The sequence below is a fragment of the Topomyia yanbarensis genome, chromosome 3, assembly GCF_030247195.1.
Source record: "Topomyia yanbarensis strain Yona2022 chromosome 3, ASM3024719v1, whole genome shotgun sequence".
Lineage (NCBI taxonomy): Eukaryota > Metazoa > Arthropoda > Insecta > Diptera > Culicidae > Topomyia > Topomyia yanbarensis.
The window spans coordinates 97,953,948-97,969,218 of NC_080672.1; the positions used below are offsets into that span (position 1 = coordinate 97,953,948).

The 15,271-nt window shown below is 37.7% G+C and overlaps 1 protein-coding gene across 2 annotated transcripts in view; it reads left to right on the forward strand.

Annotated features, from left to right (window-relative positions):
• The window catches only part of LOC131688261 (protein king tubby 1), a 75,807-nt gene continuing 60,536 nt past the window's right edge, over positions 1-15,271 (forward strand). For both annotated transcript variants that reach the window (XM_058972449.1, XM_058972450.1), the window contains exon 1: positions 1-539. In XM_058972449.1, the coding sequence (XP_058828432.1) occupies positions 495-539 (45 nt within the window). In that variant the 5' untranslated portion in view covers positions 1-494. The remainder of the gene's footprint in view (positions 540-15,271) is intronic.

The following is a 15,271-nucleotide window of genomic DNA, read 5'->3' on the forward strand; positions in this document are numbered from 1 at the left end:
TCATTGTTTGAAAAGGCGTGCATCGGGAAGGACGCAAAAAACGGGTAACTCCGGAGTTAGTCTGCATTTTGTGTATCGTTTTGTGTGTGTAAATAACTAGCAAAAACACAGTGGGAAACTAGCAACAACAAAAAGAACGAGTTTTATATAATCTGGATTTGCTCCCTGGTGCATATAGAACTGGTTAAATCGCCTTAGAAAAGAATATAGATATAAAATACTATAATACGACGGGCTTGTACATTGCGAATGCGTCGTCCGTTTGACTTATTGATATAATAAAATTGATTTCGGTTTCGCGTGTCCGCGAACGTTCGGTTAGCTGCTGCAAGATTGTGTCGGTGCGGGGCTAGGGTACAACCGGTGTGTGGACGCGGTGTGAAAGTGCTGTTAATTGCAGAGCGGACTGGGCTCTGCCGAGGTTCCATTCAAATAGTGCCATCATTTGCTGCTCTGGTGGTAGACAGCTGCAGATTTTTACTGGTGGACGAGCAATGAGTGCAATCAATAATAGTAGACATCAGAAGCTGGAACAGCAAGTAAATACACAAGAAACAGTCCACTAATTTTTGGTATATGAAACTAGTCTTATAGAGGTGCTTTTGTTTTTTTTGGTGGTACCAAAATCCAATATTCAAATGAGTTGGTAATCATCTCTTTTGTGTCAATACAAATAATGAGTGACCTCCGAGCGGTTGGGAAATAAGAAACACGAAAGAAAAATGAAAACAAGCCGACGGTCCCACTTTGGGCTCGGCAATTGAATGGGATTTTCTCGTATAGCCATCGATGGGGCGTTGGAACACGAAGCTCATCCTGTAGCCGTCTGTTCGTCTGTCATCGGTTTATTTAAATCATGGGAAAACAAATGGGTCACCGTAATCGATATTTTCACAGCCACGTACATTCTGGCGTTTTTTGTACTATGCCAACACTACGTACTCACGGTGATCCTTTTTGTATGAAGCAAGGCAAACAAGTTTTCGTACAACGGGTGACAGGATATGTACTGTTGTGTACATTTTATAGTTCAACATTGTTGGATTGGTTGACTGTGTAAAGTAAATTTGATTTACGCTTCGTGAGCGAAAGCAAACAAAATAAATTTGAAGTAGAAGATAATTCGCAGTAAAAATTAAAAACCTGTGAATATGCAATAGAAAAGAAAAGAAGAAATTTTATCGTATATTCACTGGTTAACTTCAGTCTTTCCTTAATTATGGTTTCTTATGCTGATATTAAAATGTCATATAGAAAATATAGTTATATAAGATATAAAACAATATTCATAAGTAGTCCAAATTTATTTTTTGGGTCATTGTTCCTAGAAGTTGAAGTTTGATTGAACACACAGTATACGCCTTAAACCCCTAGCGCCCGTAACTAAGTGAAGTTTTGTTTGTTACAATTCAATCATGCTTTTTGCTTTTAATGCCTCAAACTTCCATTACAAACATTGAAAGACACATTTTTCTCGAATCGTGCCCATGTTCATTTAAAGTTTAGTACCTAGTACAGGGACAAGTTTCTTCGATGACAGTATTTGTTTAGCGTTCATACCCGTCCCATTAGTTCGTTCCAATGTTGTTTTCAGTTTTTAGCCCTTTAGCTGTCTGTGTCGTCAAAGCGACAGTGTTCGGGGTGGAAGGGAAGAGGTGGATAAAGCGAACGAGTTCAGCCCACCTCGCCCTCCTTTCAACCAATCGACTTGCAGTGGAAATTGAACTTCTATAAACAACGAAAACCAACCTGAATGGACATATGAAAAAGGCAGCAGGGGATTGCTTAGCAGCGGTCTAAACAACTTTGTATTGCACTATGACGATTCTGTTTGTTGGATGCATCCTGGTATGGGTTGATGGACATGAATAAAATAGAGCAAGTTCGTGTGAATAAATATTGTATAAGCTCTCATATTGGATGTTTGGAATGAATGGCGCGTAAATGATTATTTGTAGCAACCAATCGCTGATGCACACGTTTACTGGAAGTTCGATACTTTCATTGACGAGAACGTATCCAATTAATATGATACAATTTCTAATTTATATTAATATGTTTAATCATTAGCTGCATATATGACATGATCTATATATTTAAGTATAATAACTAGTATGGGAAGGGTTGTGGTACCGGTATCGAAAATCCCGGTAATACCGACCCATTGTTGGTACCGAAATACCGGTACTGAATGAAGATAAGTACCAGAATTATCGGTATTATGCATAGCTTTTGATGATGAATATAAATAACCTAACATTCTAGCGGGGGCCAATTTAAAATCATTGGCGAGCATGGTGTCATTAGAAGATTAACGAATATAACCGCCGTTGGATGCAACTGGATATTTTATCTATTTACAATTATTTAAAATGACCTTTCATTAAATTTGTGTGCCTAGAACTAGCATGGATAAAATAGCAATTGATTTGAATCTCCCATAATTGACATTCGGATTGGTTCCTATTATTCGATGTATGCCGGTATAATAAGTTTGTGGCTTAAGATACGCCTGTACTCATTCTGCTGTTAAATATGAATCTACAAATAATTTCGATCTCTACACGGAAATCATCTTCACAACAATGCTTCCATCCACGGCTAAACCCACCACACATTTGATCTAATTCGAGTTCGTTGAAAATCAGTCGCAATGGTAATTCTCGCAGTAGAAGCACCTTTTGCTTCTGTAGTTTTCTAATTTCACTGCGCAGCCTGAAGAACGATACTGTATTCTTTGTGTACTGGATAAGCAACAAAGCATTGGTAATTGATTTTTTTCGACGCGCTTCCTGCGCCAGAAAAAGACTCTAGTGTAGATAGACTGAAATTCACTTTCTTGGTTAGTAAACTTGGTTGGGTAGCAGAATTCAATTTTCTCGTCTTGGAAAATCAAGGGATGAATGTATCAGAATCATTAGCAGCTTAAACTGCAACAAGTGTGGGGCAGTGGACTGAGAAAAACTTTTTATCAAACGCCACGAAATAAAAAATCCCAGTAATTTTTTTACAGGATGTTTTTGCACACAATTTGCGGTTTTTATACATAATTAAATGACCCGAATATAAGTGTTGATGGAAGCCGTTCTCAACAAATTTCTAACAAATACATTTAAAAGATTTATACAAAAAGGTAAATATTCTTTTCCGTCGATAGGGAGGAGGCAGAGTACACGTGGTTTCCACGGAGGAGATATGAAATGTGGTTCGCAGGGTGGGAAGGGGTGGTTTTCGAGAACCCCGAAAAATCTACGTAATTTGTGTATGGACCCTTGCCAAGCTATATACACTCAAGTTTTTTTTTTACGCGGTTTTTTTTGCGCGGTATTTTTTTACGCGGTTTTTTTTACGCGGATTTTGAAATTTACGCGGTTTTCATTTACGCGGATTTTGAAATTTACGCGGTTTTCATTTACGCGGATTTTGAAATTTACGCGGTTTTCATTTACGCGGTTTTTGAAATTTACGCGGTTTTCATTTACGCGGATTTTGGAATTTACGCGGTATCCATCAATGAGGTTCCCTTTATCGCGGATTCTTAAATTTAAGTGGTCTTCATTTACGCGGATTTTGAAATTTACGCGGTTTTCATTTACGCGGATTTTGAAATTTACGCGGTTTTCATTTACGCGGATTTTGAAATTTACGCGGTTTTCATTTACGCGGATTTTGAAATTTACGCGGTTTTCATTTACGCGGATTTTGAAATTTACGCGGTTTTCATTTACGCGGTTTTCATTTACGCGGTTTTCATTTACGCGGCTCGTATCCCCCGCGTAAAAAAAAACCTGAGTGTATATTTTTACATTTTATTTCGCTCTGGTGTTATTTAGTTTTTTTTTGACAAAATACAAAATTGACAATTGCTAGACTAGTGCTATGTTCATGCCCACAATGACAATGAGTGATTGTATTATTTTGTTAAGACATTTAACAAAATAGAAAGCAATCGAGTTCAAAATATATCTAAAATGTGCACTACAAAGGCGTAAAAACAACAAATAACAATAGGTATATTTACCCAATCTCTTGTATTTATAAATTCCATTTCACTCGCTGTTACTTGCAATTAACAGTATTCCTACATAATTTATTTTAGTAAGCACTTAAACAGTACCGTAAAACGGGGGAATATTAATCCATTTTTCTACATTTTTCCGAATAACTTCAAATCAGGTAGATGTAACTGTTTGCATTTTTAAAACAAGTACTGGTACACATAGATTGAAAACGTTCAGATTGTTTGGTAATATATTTCGTTTTACCATAAAAATGAAATAAAATTGTTGTGAAATCGTTGTTTTCGGGATAACTTTGATCAGCAAAATATGTGTATCGAAATACGAAATAACGCTCCAAATGTTGTGTAAATTGCATATGTGCAGGCGATTTTATGGACCGATATTGTGTCGTCTCGTAAGAAAACAAAATTGCCTGGAAGGATACGGCCGACTTTTATCGATCTTTTTCGGGAAAATAATCGAAATAAAATAGTTAGCAATTAAAATCTGTTAAATACATTATTGGACAAAAATATTTACGGTTTCTAAAAAAGTGTTCATTTTAGTTAAAGTTGGTTGATTTCATTAATATACAAGGAATTGTTTAAACGGATTGAAACGATGCATGAAAGTTGTATCATTTTCAATTTAAATTTGTATTCATAAAAGGTAAATCTAATGTCAAAACAATCCACAGTGGAAGAAATCCGACCAAAAAGGCAGTTAATTGGAAGCCGCTGAAAAAGTATGACAATATAAAAACCAAAAGTTGCGGAATATTTTAGGAAATAAAATGCAATAAAATTTGTTCACCGCATGCACTTGTGACCGGAGATATGGGGCTTTGAAGATCCGGACCATTACCGGTATTCATCAAATCTGAGATCTAATTTAGAAGCCGCTGAAAAAGTATTGAGTGATGTCTCGATAGTAAACACAGAAGTTCTATTTGCCGACGAGGAATGTGAATCGAAACCGTCTTTTGGCTTAGGAACCAAACGTCTGGTACTATGCGTAATTCCCAAGCGGGAAGAACTTAGAAAAGTTCAACTTTTATTGTGCATAAAGACCAGAGCCGTAGCGGTGTCTTCTGGCGCCCTTGGCGGAGTCTTAGTTTTGCGCCCCTTTGGTGTTTACTTTAGCTCTTTTTTAGTTCGACCTTCAAAAAAATAATTTGTGTACATGGAAATGGCACACCTACTCCCTTCTTAATTAATGACTGTATATAAGGGTGTCAATGGCATGTATGGGAAACCGAATTTAAAAACTGGCCGCACCTCAATAGTACCTCGAAAAAAGACTCTAGGCAGAATTTTAGCTCAATCGCATACGATCAAGGGGTTACGCAAAACGGCCAAGGTGCGAAAGCTTTTCACCCATGAAAAAACACAAACGGACCCTTAGAATATTCACAAAATGAATTCAAATTTTTGTTGCTAAATGGCTTAGGATGTAATGAAACGTCGAGGTCTACTACCACCCTGAATTTTTTTTCCAAGATAGCCTTTATGAAACTTAGAAAATTTTGGTTTTGAGTTGAAGCTGGGGCTTGCAAAGGCTGCTTTTATATTATTTTCTATGTCCGAGAGTTGCATAAAATAATGGATTTTGTATGAAGATCGCGTAAAATTGTTTTGCCTCTATGGTACTTTTAATTTTTAAAATGAGATTTTCAAATAAAAATAAAAAATCGTTTTTTTTTAATTGACACCTGATATCGACATTTCATTGATTTATAAAATATTTGGCATGCAAAAAAAAAGTTAAAGCTGCATTTCCAAACTCAAGTGCCATCTTAATTGAAACATTTTTCTTGCACTACAAATGCATTTTTTTCAACATTACACAAGATCTTGACGCTGCATGGCATTTGTTTGCGCTCAAATTTTGCATGGGGACATTGAAATCGGTTCGACCATATCCTCTCTTCTTTCGGATCAGAGGTAGTTCGCTAAGTAGACGTAGAAATATTCAGCTGCACCAGATATATCCAAAATTCGCCTAGATAAGCTTGAAATTGTGATATTTTGTCTAAAGAAAACAAATGACGTTACTGGCGACTAGGCTTTTAAGAAAAACTAACACGTTTACATGCCCGTTCCCAAAGTTGAGATCGATGGTGTAGTTACCGATTCGAACTTGGTGAATCTACGTGTAGTGCAGGATTGGTTGGATCAGGGTAGGTACTGCATGGGGTTATCTTCCCGATGATAATTGATCTAGCTTACTCTACGATCTACGATCTACAGTTTTAAATAGTTGGCTTGCTTTACCGCTAATAATCACATTTCCGATCCCCTTGTTTCTTTGAAAGTGAGAAAACGAGCGGAAAAAGTTTGCAATAATTTTCCACTATTTTGTTGAAATTTGAAGTCTTCGTCTTGTTCGTTGTTTATTCTGAACTAACAGGACCGTAGCGTAGTCTTCTGGCACTTTTGGTAGAGTTTCAGTTATGCGCCGCCTGCCTGTCTTCTTTGGCTTTCTTTTTCAGTTAAATTTCCTAACAATAATTTTGTGTGTACCTGGGAATGATACTTCTGTCCTGACTTATTTTATTACTTAACTTCACTTATTTTACAAAGCAGATAAAGATTTTAGCGCACCCCTAAGGTTGGCGCTCTTGGTGGGGCCTAACCTGGCCAACCGCACGCTACGGCTCTGATAAAGACACAAGACATGACATCAAGTATGCATTTTTTAGTGTTTCGGATTCTGCTCGTCAGTAACTAATCATCAGTATTTGTATCATTGTAAATATTTTCCTTCTTTTTAGCATGAGGTGTTCTTTCTATACCGTCATGTCTACCAGAATATTGTGCAATATTTTCCTTATCGCACATAGAGTAAGGCCTGAAAAGAGACTTCTATTGATGGACGACATGCATTTAGGGTGTATGACCGTTGTGTTTTAAATTAGCTTGAATGGGATTTATTTTTTTTGGAAAATTATTCAGCTTTAAAGTATTTTTTGAGCGATATTTTTTTAAATTTACCCTTTTAAGCTAGAAAATAACGGCATTTTATATCTTTGAATTTATCATACCACTGTCATAAGTCGAAAAACTTTTTGCATATATTGGCTGCTGAATTTCTTGACTCGAAAAAAAAAATTAAAATTACCCGCAATATCGAAAGAAGCCGGGACTATTTCAAACAGTGAAGATCCGATTTTATCAGCTCCCGATTTTGTCAGCTTTTTGAACCGATTTTGTAAGCCGGCCAGGGTAATGAGGCTATATCTATGGACTAGCCCCCAATGTCGATTTCCAGCCTCCCAACGACACGTTCAAAGCTGCTGCCCATCGCGTTCGGCCCGTGTGCGCTAAGCTATAGATATTTTTTACAAAAAGAGCACCGTTATTTATATGTTCGAAATGTGGTATTGGTGCAGTTCGGTGCTCATGGCACGCTTCGTGGAACATGACAACGTTAGAATCAAGATCCACGTCTATGCAACTATGCAGTAGCCGTTAAACTACATGATTTGTCTCCTGGTACACCTGATAGCTAAATCCGCAGATTCGCATCGCAATACGGCGACCAAAATAAGCTCACATTTGCAAAGTATAACGCGCACCGCCATTCAGAGCCGTTCACATTACGCTGTAAAGTTTTCACATTTGTAACGGTTTGGAAGGTTTGGCTTGATATAGAATTTCACTTCACCGGCTAATCGCAAAGAATACAAAAGCACAAGCCACTTTCACTGTGGAGCATGTGCCGAACGAGCGTTGCCCTCCAACACAGCTACCAGGAAGAACAGAGAAGCAGGATATCAGCACTGTCTGGGAATCGCACTACGGGTTTTCCAGAATTCTTTGTAGTTTTCCGCCACAGTCGCTAGGGAATTCCAGCAAAGGAGAGAACCTCACCTCCGTAGCCACCCAGGTAACCAATAAGCATGCAAAGTGCGCCTTAACGGCTACCTGATAAGCGTTTAAGTGGTTTTAAATGCTATTTAAAAGTTTGTTTTGGCAAAATATACGGCTACATTACTGCTGTGCCATAAAAAGGCTTACTTTACTGCTGCTGTGCATTCAGAATGCTGCTTACCGGCAAGAAGTTTTTAAACAGTTTTTTGAATGCTGATTAACGACCCTACTGCAAGAAGCATCTGAAATGCAAATTATATGCTACTTTTCTGCATACACTAATGTTTACTGGTTACCTGGGCAATATCTAAGGACCGCTAAAGGAGCAGCCAGCGTTAACACAAGAAGAAATCGTTAGATGTTGACCCTGCCGGTTGAATTAGGCCAAGCGTTATCCCATCAAGCAGCAGCTGCATATAAGCACCAGCAACAGGGAGGTCATTTGGTGAAGGGCGCTATTCTTGAGGGGGCGCTGAAATCTTGATCTGTTTTGAAAAATAAGTGAGGTTAGGTTATAAAATAAGTGAGAATAAGTTTCCCATTTCCAGGTATCAACTAAATTATTGTTCGAAAGTCGAGTTGAAAATGTGTGTCAAGGGGAGAAAAAATAAAGAGCAAACATGTTTGACTTGCAAGGCACTGCAAAGACTTATAAAAATAGCGAAAATTATTACAAACTTTATCGCTCGTTTTAACAGTTTTATTGATACACAAAAGGGCCAGAAATCTGGTCATGGGCAGTACAATAGCCCACCTCTATAAAGCAGTAGCAAAGATCGTGGAGAAAGCTAGATCGATTATCATCGAAAAGATAATCCCATGCCGTACTGTGAGAATTGAAGCTCTTCTCGGTACCGGAGAATTTCCACAGTATCACAAAGTTACCGTTGCCCAACGTAGGCCCAAACTGCACTGAGTTGAGTCCCTGGTTGAAATGATGAGCTACTTGGAATTTTTGGTGTTTGTGGAAGCTTTGGAAACTCCTTGTTTGATCTCAACAGTCTAAAACCTGGTGCTGTTTACTTCGAATTTGTGTCAGCGCTTCCTCGAGCTGTTATATTTTCCGAAAAGGAGCGCTTTTTAAGGAAATGCTTCTAATTCTTTATGCATTTACGCGGGGAATGGTAAGAGATCGTGACAACTCTCCCCACAATAAGCACATCCTCGCGATTCTCTGCAAACCGCAGTCTTATTACTACAATGGCTTATTTGCTTGTATTTATTGCAAAACATGATGTGCGATACAAACAGTCGAACAGGCAGTCGAGTCGTGTTGAATAAGACGTAATTAGGCAAAGCAGGTTACCTGGTACGGATTTGAAGCGACATACAAAACAGCCAACCCCGAGCTTCAGCAGATCCAGGCTAAACCATCGAATCGGTAATCACACCGTCGATTTCTACTTTGTGAGCATGTATATAGATACGGTAGTTCTATATAAACGATGTGTCACCAGTAATGTAATTTGCTTGCTTTCGATAGGATATCACAATTCTAAACTTGAGTGATCTTTCGATATATTTGTAATAGCTGAATAGTTCTGCGTCAGTTCTTCGAATATCGTGAGCATATGAAGCTGATTATCTGTGATCCACAAGAAGAGCAGATATGATCCGATCGGAGTCTTCGATGACGAATCAGCTTCGACGCCCATATTATCATCAACTGGGTCTTTTCCAGGCCTGACTTAAAGCGAAATCTAAAACAATGCACTAAAAAGACGGAAATTACGGCAGATTGAAAGACAAATTAGAAAACGGTAAAGCAAGCTTAGTGTCACCTATCTTTACTCGCTGTATGGCTGGATGTTACCGATTTTCTTCTTTCGTGTGCAAAAAATGCGCAAAAACTTTTTTCAGAAACAGATCATAAAAGCATCTTTGTTAGACACGCATGTGCAAAAGATGGGTAGGTAATGTCCTGGGCATATTCGAAATGTCGTAATGGCATTTGGGCTGGTAATTCACCGCTGGTGATGCACCGTATTGAAAAAATAAACCAAACTCCTATAAATTGTCTCCAATTTATATTGCCATTTTACGTATAATTGTCCCATGTTAATGTGTGAGCATTTTCAGTTGTTTTTCTATTAAATGTTCCCTTTCAGCATATATTTTCAGGAAACATGCAAATCATACAGTTTGTTTCAAGAATCCTTTCAAAAATACCAAGTCTGTTTGCCATATTGTTGAAATTCTACGCATAACTATCCCACTAACAAAATAAACAAAAATGTTTACAATAAACGCAATTACGTTGCGCTTACTTGAGAAATACATTACACTAGATACTGGGACTGGAAAAAAAATTAACGGAAAGAGCATGTTTCATCAAAAAGAGATGGGTACCATATAAATAGGTGCGATCAATCATGTCGAACTATTCATCGCTGTTATCGCTAACAAATACTTAAAACACGGCAAAACAATTTCCGAATTCGGTGAATCTTCGTTACCACGGTAGTACCTCCCAGCTGTAGTGGCAGCTTGCAAAATCTAACAAGACCTTCAGTGGGCCTTTGTGTGCCTTTATGAATGTATAGATTATATTGCTTATACAGCTTCGAGTCTTTTGCTTAGGAACAAAAAGCTTGGTTTTAAGTTCGTAGCTACAAATTCCTTGCCAGATTATCAGTTTCTGTATCAATTTTGTGACCCTATATTGGCTCACAATGTTGCCAACATTAACAAATACCGAAACTTTCCACAATTGAATTTTACCAGCACAGGCTCATTGTGTAAAGTTGAACGGGGTAGCTCCCGCCATGGATAAGTCATAAAGTAAGTAGGAATAAGTGTGACATTTCCATGTAGGTGCACACTAAATTATTGTTCGAAAGTCGACCAGAAAAAGAAAGCCACTGCAAACATTAGAGGGGCGCAAAGTGAGACTTCGCCAATGGCGCCAGAAGACCACGATACGGCTCTGCATCTTGGTCACGATTTTCGTAATTTATGTGCACGTTATCTTGATATTTTATTCTATAGTTTACTTTCGAATTTTACTCCTGGAGTGATGTGACACATGTTCATAACATCAGCAGTTTTATTGCGATATTCGTATTGTGATCTGTTATTTTTTGGTTATTATTGTTTTTTAACTAGAATTAACGTGACAATATGAACAGAAACTTGTGAACCATATCACGAACACGATTTGTGGCTCTATAATATATTTTTGATACTCAGCGCAGTTTTCTTTTTCTGTAGAGACATCACACTGAACCTTATTAAATGAATAACTTGTTGTTTGTTTTATTTACGTGACTTTAAATAGATATTCATTCGTCACGTTAAATGAATAACGATGTTATTGGTTCTAATGGTGTTCTTATATCCACTGTTCGTGCCTCTTGCTGGTCGCTAGCAGCTGGACATATATGACATTTCATGGGATAGTGCATGGAACAAAAATGATTCTACGAATAATTTTGTGAAATAGTTTTCGTGAAAATTTTATGACCATATTGCATGAAATTGAAATCATGAATATGCAAGATAGGTCGATAGTCATGAATTAGTCCATGAATCCATGAATATTTCATGATTTTGTGAACTATTTCGCGTATGGTAGCTCGTGGCTATTATACTAGGAATCGTGAACCAGCGCACAAATACATGAAAAATTCTTTATAATTTCGTGAACTATTTCACGAGCACAAATGGTAGGTCGTGATTATTATACTGGGAATTATCAACCAGTTCACGAAGCTAGTGTGACTATTATACTAGGAATCTTGAACCAGTTCACGAATTTATGAATAATATTTAATGATTTTATGAGCTTTTTCTCGAGCACAAATATAGAATTGTGACTAATATATTAGGAATCATGAATTAGTTCACGAGAATTGAATTAATTCATGAATAAAATTCCGAGTTTCGTGAAATAGTTCACGAGAAAATATCCAGACTGCTTTGATTTAATGAACTAATGTTCCTAAATCTATGAATACCATCATAAATCAACCTTTAGTTTTTTGAATACTCTTCATAAAGGTGTGTACTAGTTTACGTACAGAAAATCTTTTTTGGTAATGACATGGCGGAAACCGCAACTAAAGTTCACAAAACAGAAACAAATATTTCCACAAAAAAGCGTTACTCGGTCGTTACTGAGGGGAAATTTAACATACATAGTTACAAAACGCATGATTTTTTGTTCATGGTCCTGTTTTCGCAACGTAAAAACGTGCACTTTAACAAAAGCACTGTTTTGAGCGACTTAGTGGAATGTTATATTAAACACTTTTACCGTTGTCTTCCGTTTTAATTCCACTATGATGTATCATAGAACGGAAGACAATGGAAAAAGTGTTTAAAGTATCAACGTGATTGTTCCGTTTTCTCATACAGCGAGAGATAGTTTGATGCCTCGCGGAGTGGTCCAAGTAGCCCAATGAGGAGCTTTTTGGCAAAAAATCGAAGGACTCCGGGGAACTAGATGCCTCCCACTAAGGTAAAGGTACAGTCGCAACACGAGCCGGAGTTTTGGCTGGCTCTAGCTGGCATCCGGCTCCAGTAACACAATCGATTCTGATTAGAATTGTAACCAGCTAGAATTCTCGCTCATTTTTCGACTGGACGTGCTGGGCTTCAGCTTGAAATTTGCTGTATGAATGGCTGCATGATTGACGAAGATTCTGTTGATGTGTTGAAATTCGCGGAGCATCGAGAACTTTTTAATTGGAGTTCATTTCAATTTTTTAATCATCTTAGGACGGTTGATTGCAAGAGATGGTGTTGATTGGCGCTAATAGTTCGTTTTGCCACATGGCTGTCGATTAGGTAATTAGATACTCTTCGCAGCATCGTTCACGTCGCCGTTTTTAAGATTTTCATCACAGTTTAATTTCAACAACGTGCTAACGATACTGTCCTAGACGATTGAGTTCGTGACGTGTTCATTCTTCATAATATCATCGAGCCCAAGATGTAGTGTGGGATGATGACGCACATGCTGGACCGTTATCCCGAGCGCGTCGCAATCAGAGGTCCAATGTACGTCCATTCGCGTTGATGACATTAATGATTTACCAAAGTGTGACGATAGTCTAGCTGTCCAGAATACAAATGGCATTGTGAAAAGCGCAGATATATGGATAAATACGAATAGAAATGCACTCACTTAGGATCCGATAGCACTTACGGTCGTGACTGTTTGGATTTGGTGGCAGCTTTGTGCTGGTTTTGATTTCGCGTTTAATTGGCTCTAACTTGCTACTTGTTACTGATGACATAAATTTGAACCACTAAATCGAGCTTTTCTAAAATTTAATTGAGTCAATGGTACGCAATGACAATCTTCATCAGTTAAATCGTTTTATCCAATTTTCCAACATCTGTAGTTTTCGGTCCAATCTGGCTCTAGAGTGTGATGCCCGAATGCGGCTGATCAAAAATAGTTTTGCTTGTGCACACAAGCAGCCAACAGCTAATAAATCGATTGTAGTTCTAGTCTAGTGGTACTTTTAACACTCTGGTGTGCTATCTAAAATTTTATTTTTCCCCTATTGATTGTTACGTAATGTTGTTATACGAGGAACATCGTTAGCTTGTAGAACATTCCTATGCTATTCTTTGCAATTGAATTCAATAATGTTGTTACTATTGTCGACCCAATAGGTCAGAAAATAGGCAGTCTCTCTAACTCAACAGATGTTAACGTTCTACAACCCGTTCTACTGTCTTTGTCGGTATTTTTTAAACAAAGCCCCTGTAGTGAGTTTACATCCAAATTAGCTTGCAATAAGTCTACAGAGTTTTCCACTTACGTATACATCACACTGCGGCAATGAATACCACGACAAAGAGCAGAAAAAAATGAGCCCAGTGAGTGCGAAGAAAAGTCTTCAAGAGTCAGAGTCTCTTCAATAATATCCTCATCCACAAAAGAGCATCCTAAGTAAACAAGCAAACTTCTAAAGCCGTGCAAAGTCAACCAGCTGAAAGGTAGTTATAGTTGGCGGTATTCAGCCCCTTTGATGGCACCATGTCTGGTAGCTAGACATAGGTACAGCCTTACCATGTTCGCACGCATTCATTGACGTGATAACATTCACAGGATGGCAGGCCGTACACTATAGGTACAGGTCCTGCATATGATTTGTTCAAGTCACTCAAGCACTAGTACCGACTGTTTGAGTGTCTTGCTGCAACCCCCCTATTATGTGCTTCTGTTCATCGGAACATGTAGACTCTAGACTCGTTCATTAACGAGTATACGGTTACTATGGGTACTTGCCCGTAATGGTTCCAGTCTACAAGGAGGTTTTCATTCAATGGCTCAACATTCTTGAAAGGACTGCGGCTCGGTTGTTTATTTTGTGCGGCTGTATTGAACGTCGAACCAAAACTAATATTATTTTTTTTTGCATGTGGGTTGATACAATTAATTTTTATTTACTTATATCGTCTTTGGTGTGAAACACCATACATTACTACTGCTTAACCTAAAATCATTTAATCTACATTGCTATACATTTGAAAACAAATCTCTTAGGACCCACAAAGCAATACACATTTAGAACATTGTGAAATTTACACTAAACATTAATAATATTAGGGCTCCGAGATATCGAACTGCTCGTAGAATTCCCGAAAACAAATTACGCGCGCCCCTGTACTTGGAGATACCGCAATGCGCTTTTACTTCACATCGATCCCAACCTTGAACGATATGAACGGCATTGATGCTGCATTCTTCCACTCGGGTACCAACTTTTTTACAATGATCACAGCATCAATTCCCAACGCACCCGCAACCATAGCAGCGATTTCTTTCTCTCTAACGGAGTCCTTGATTCGTGTGAAGAAAAGCCAGCAGAGCGATGAAACAGAAATTGTCGAATGGTGCGAAACTGTTGAAACACTACCGGTGCCTTGTTGTAGTTTCGTAGAAGAGGAATTCCACGAAGAGCCGTCCAATTTTGTAAAAAATCGTGACCGACCATCTTCGATTTTGATGAAACTTTTTACGTTGCGCCTATGTGGGAAATTAAGTATATTCAAGAGATAATCAAATCATTTTGTCTCAAGGGCAACTTTTTAAAAGGGCGTATGTGTTTTTGCGTGCACTACTTTCTAAAAAATATTGTTCAAGAACCATAATTTGTACAGCAAAACTATTCGAGAATGCGTTGCAGGGCATTCATTATTCTTTTTAAAAAAAATATTCACTGAAAAAAAATGTACCGATTTTCAAAAAATTTATAATTTATATTAAAAATTAAAATTAAAAAAACCCATTTTTTTAATTTTTCATTTTTTGCCGGCGAAAACCTAAATAAAAAAAACATTTTAAGTCTAATTTCATGTTGGAGAAGTTATCAATAAAAAAGTTTTGCTAACAATAACTTTGTACATGTTTTTCAATTCTGTACTATTTTACAGACAAAA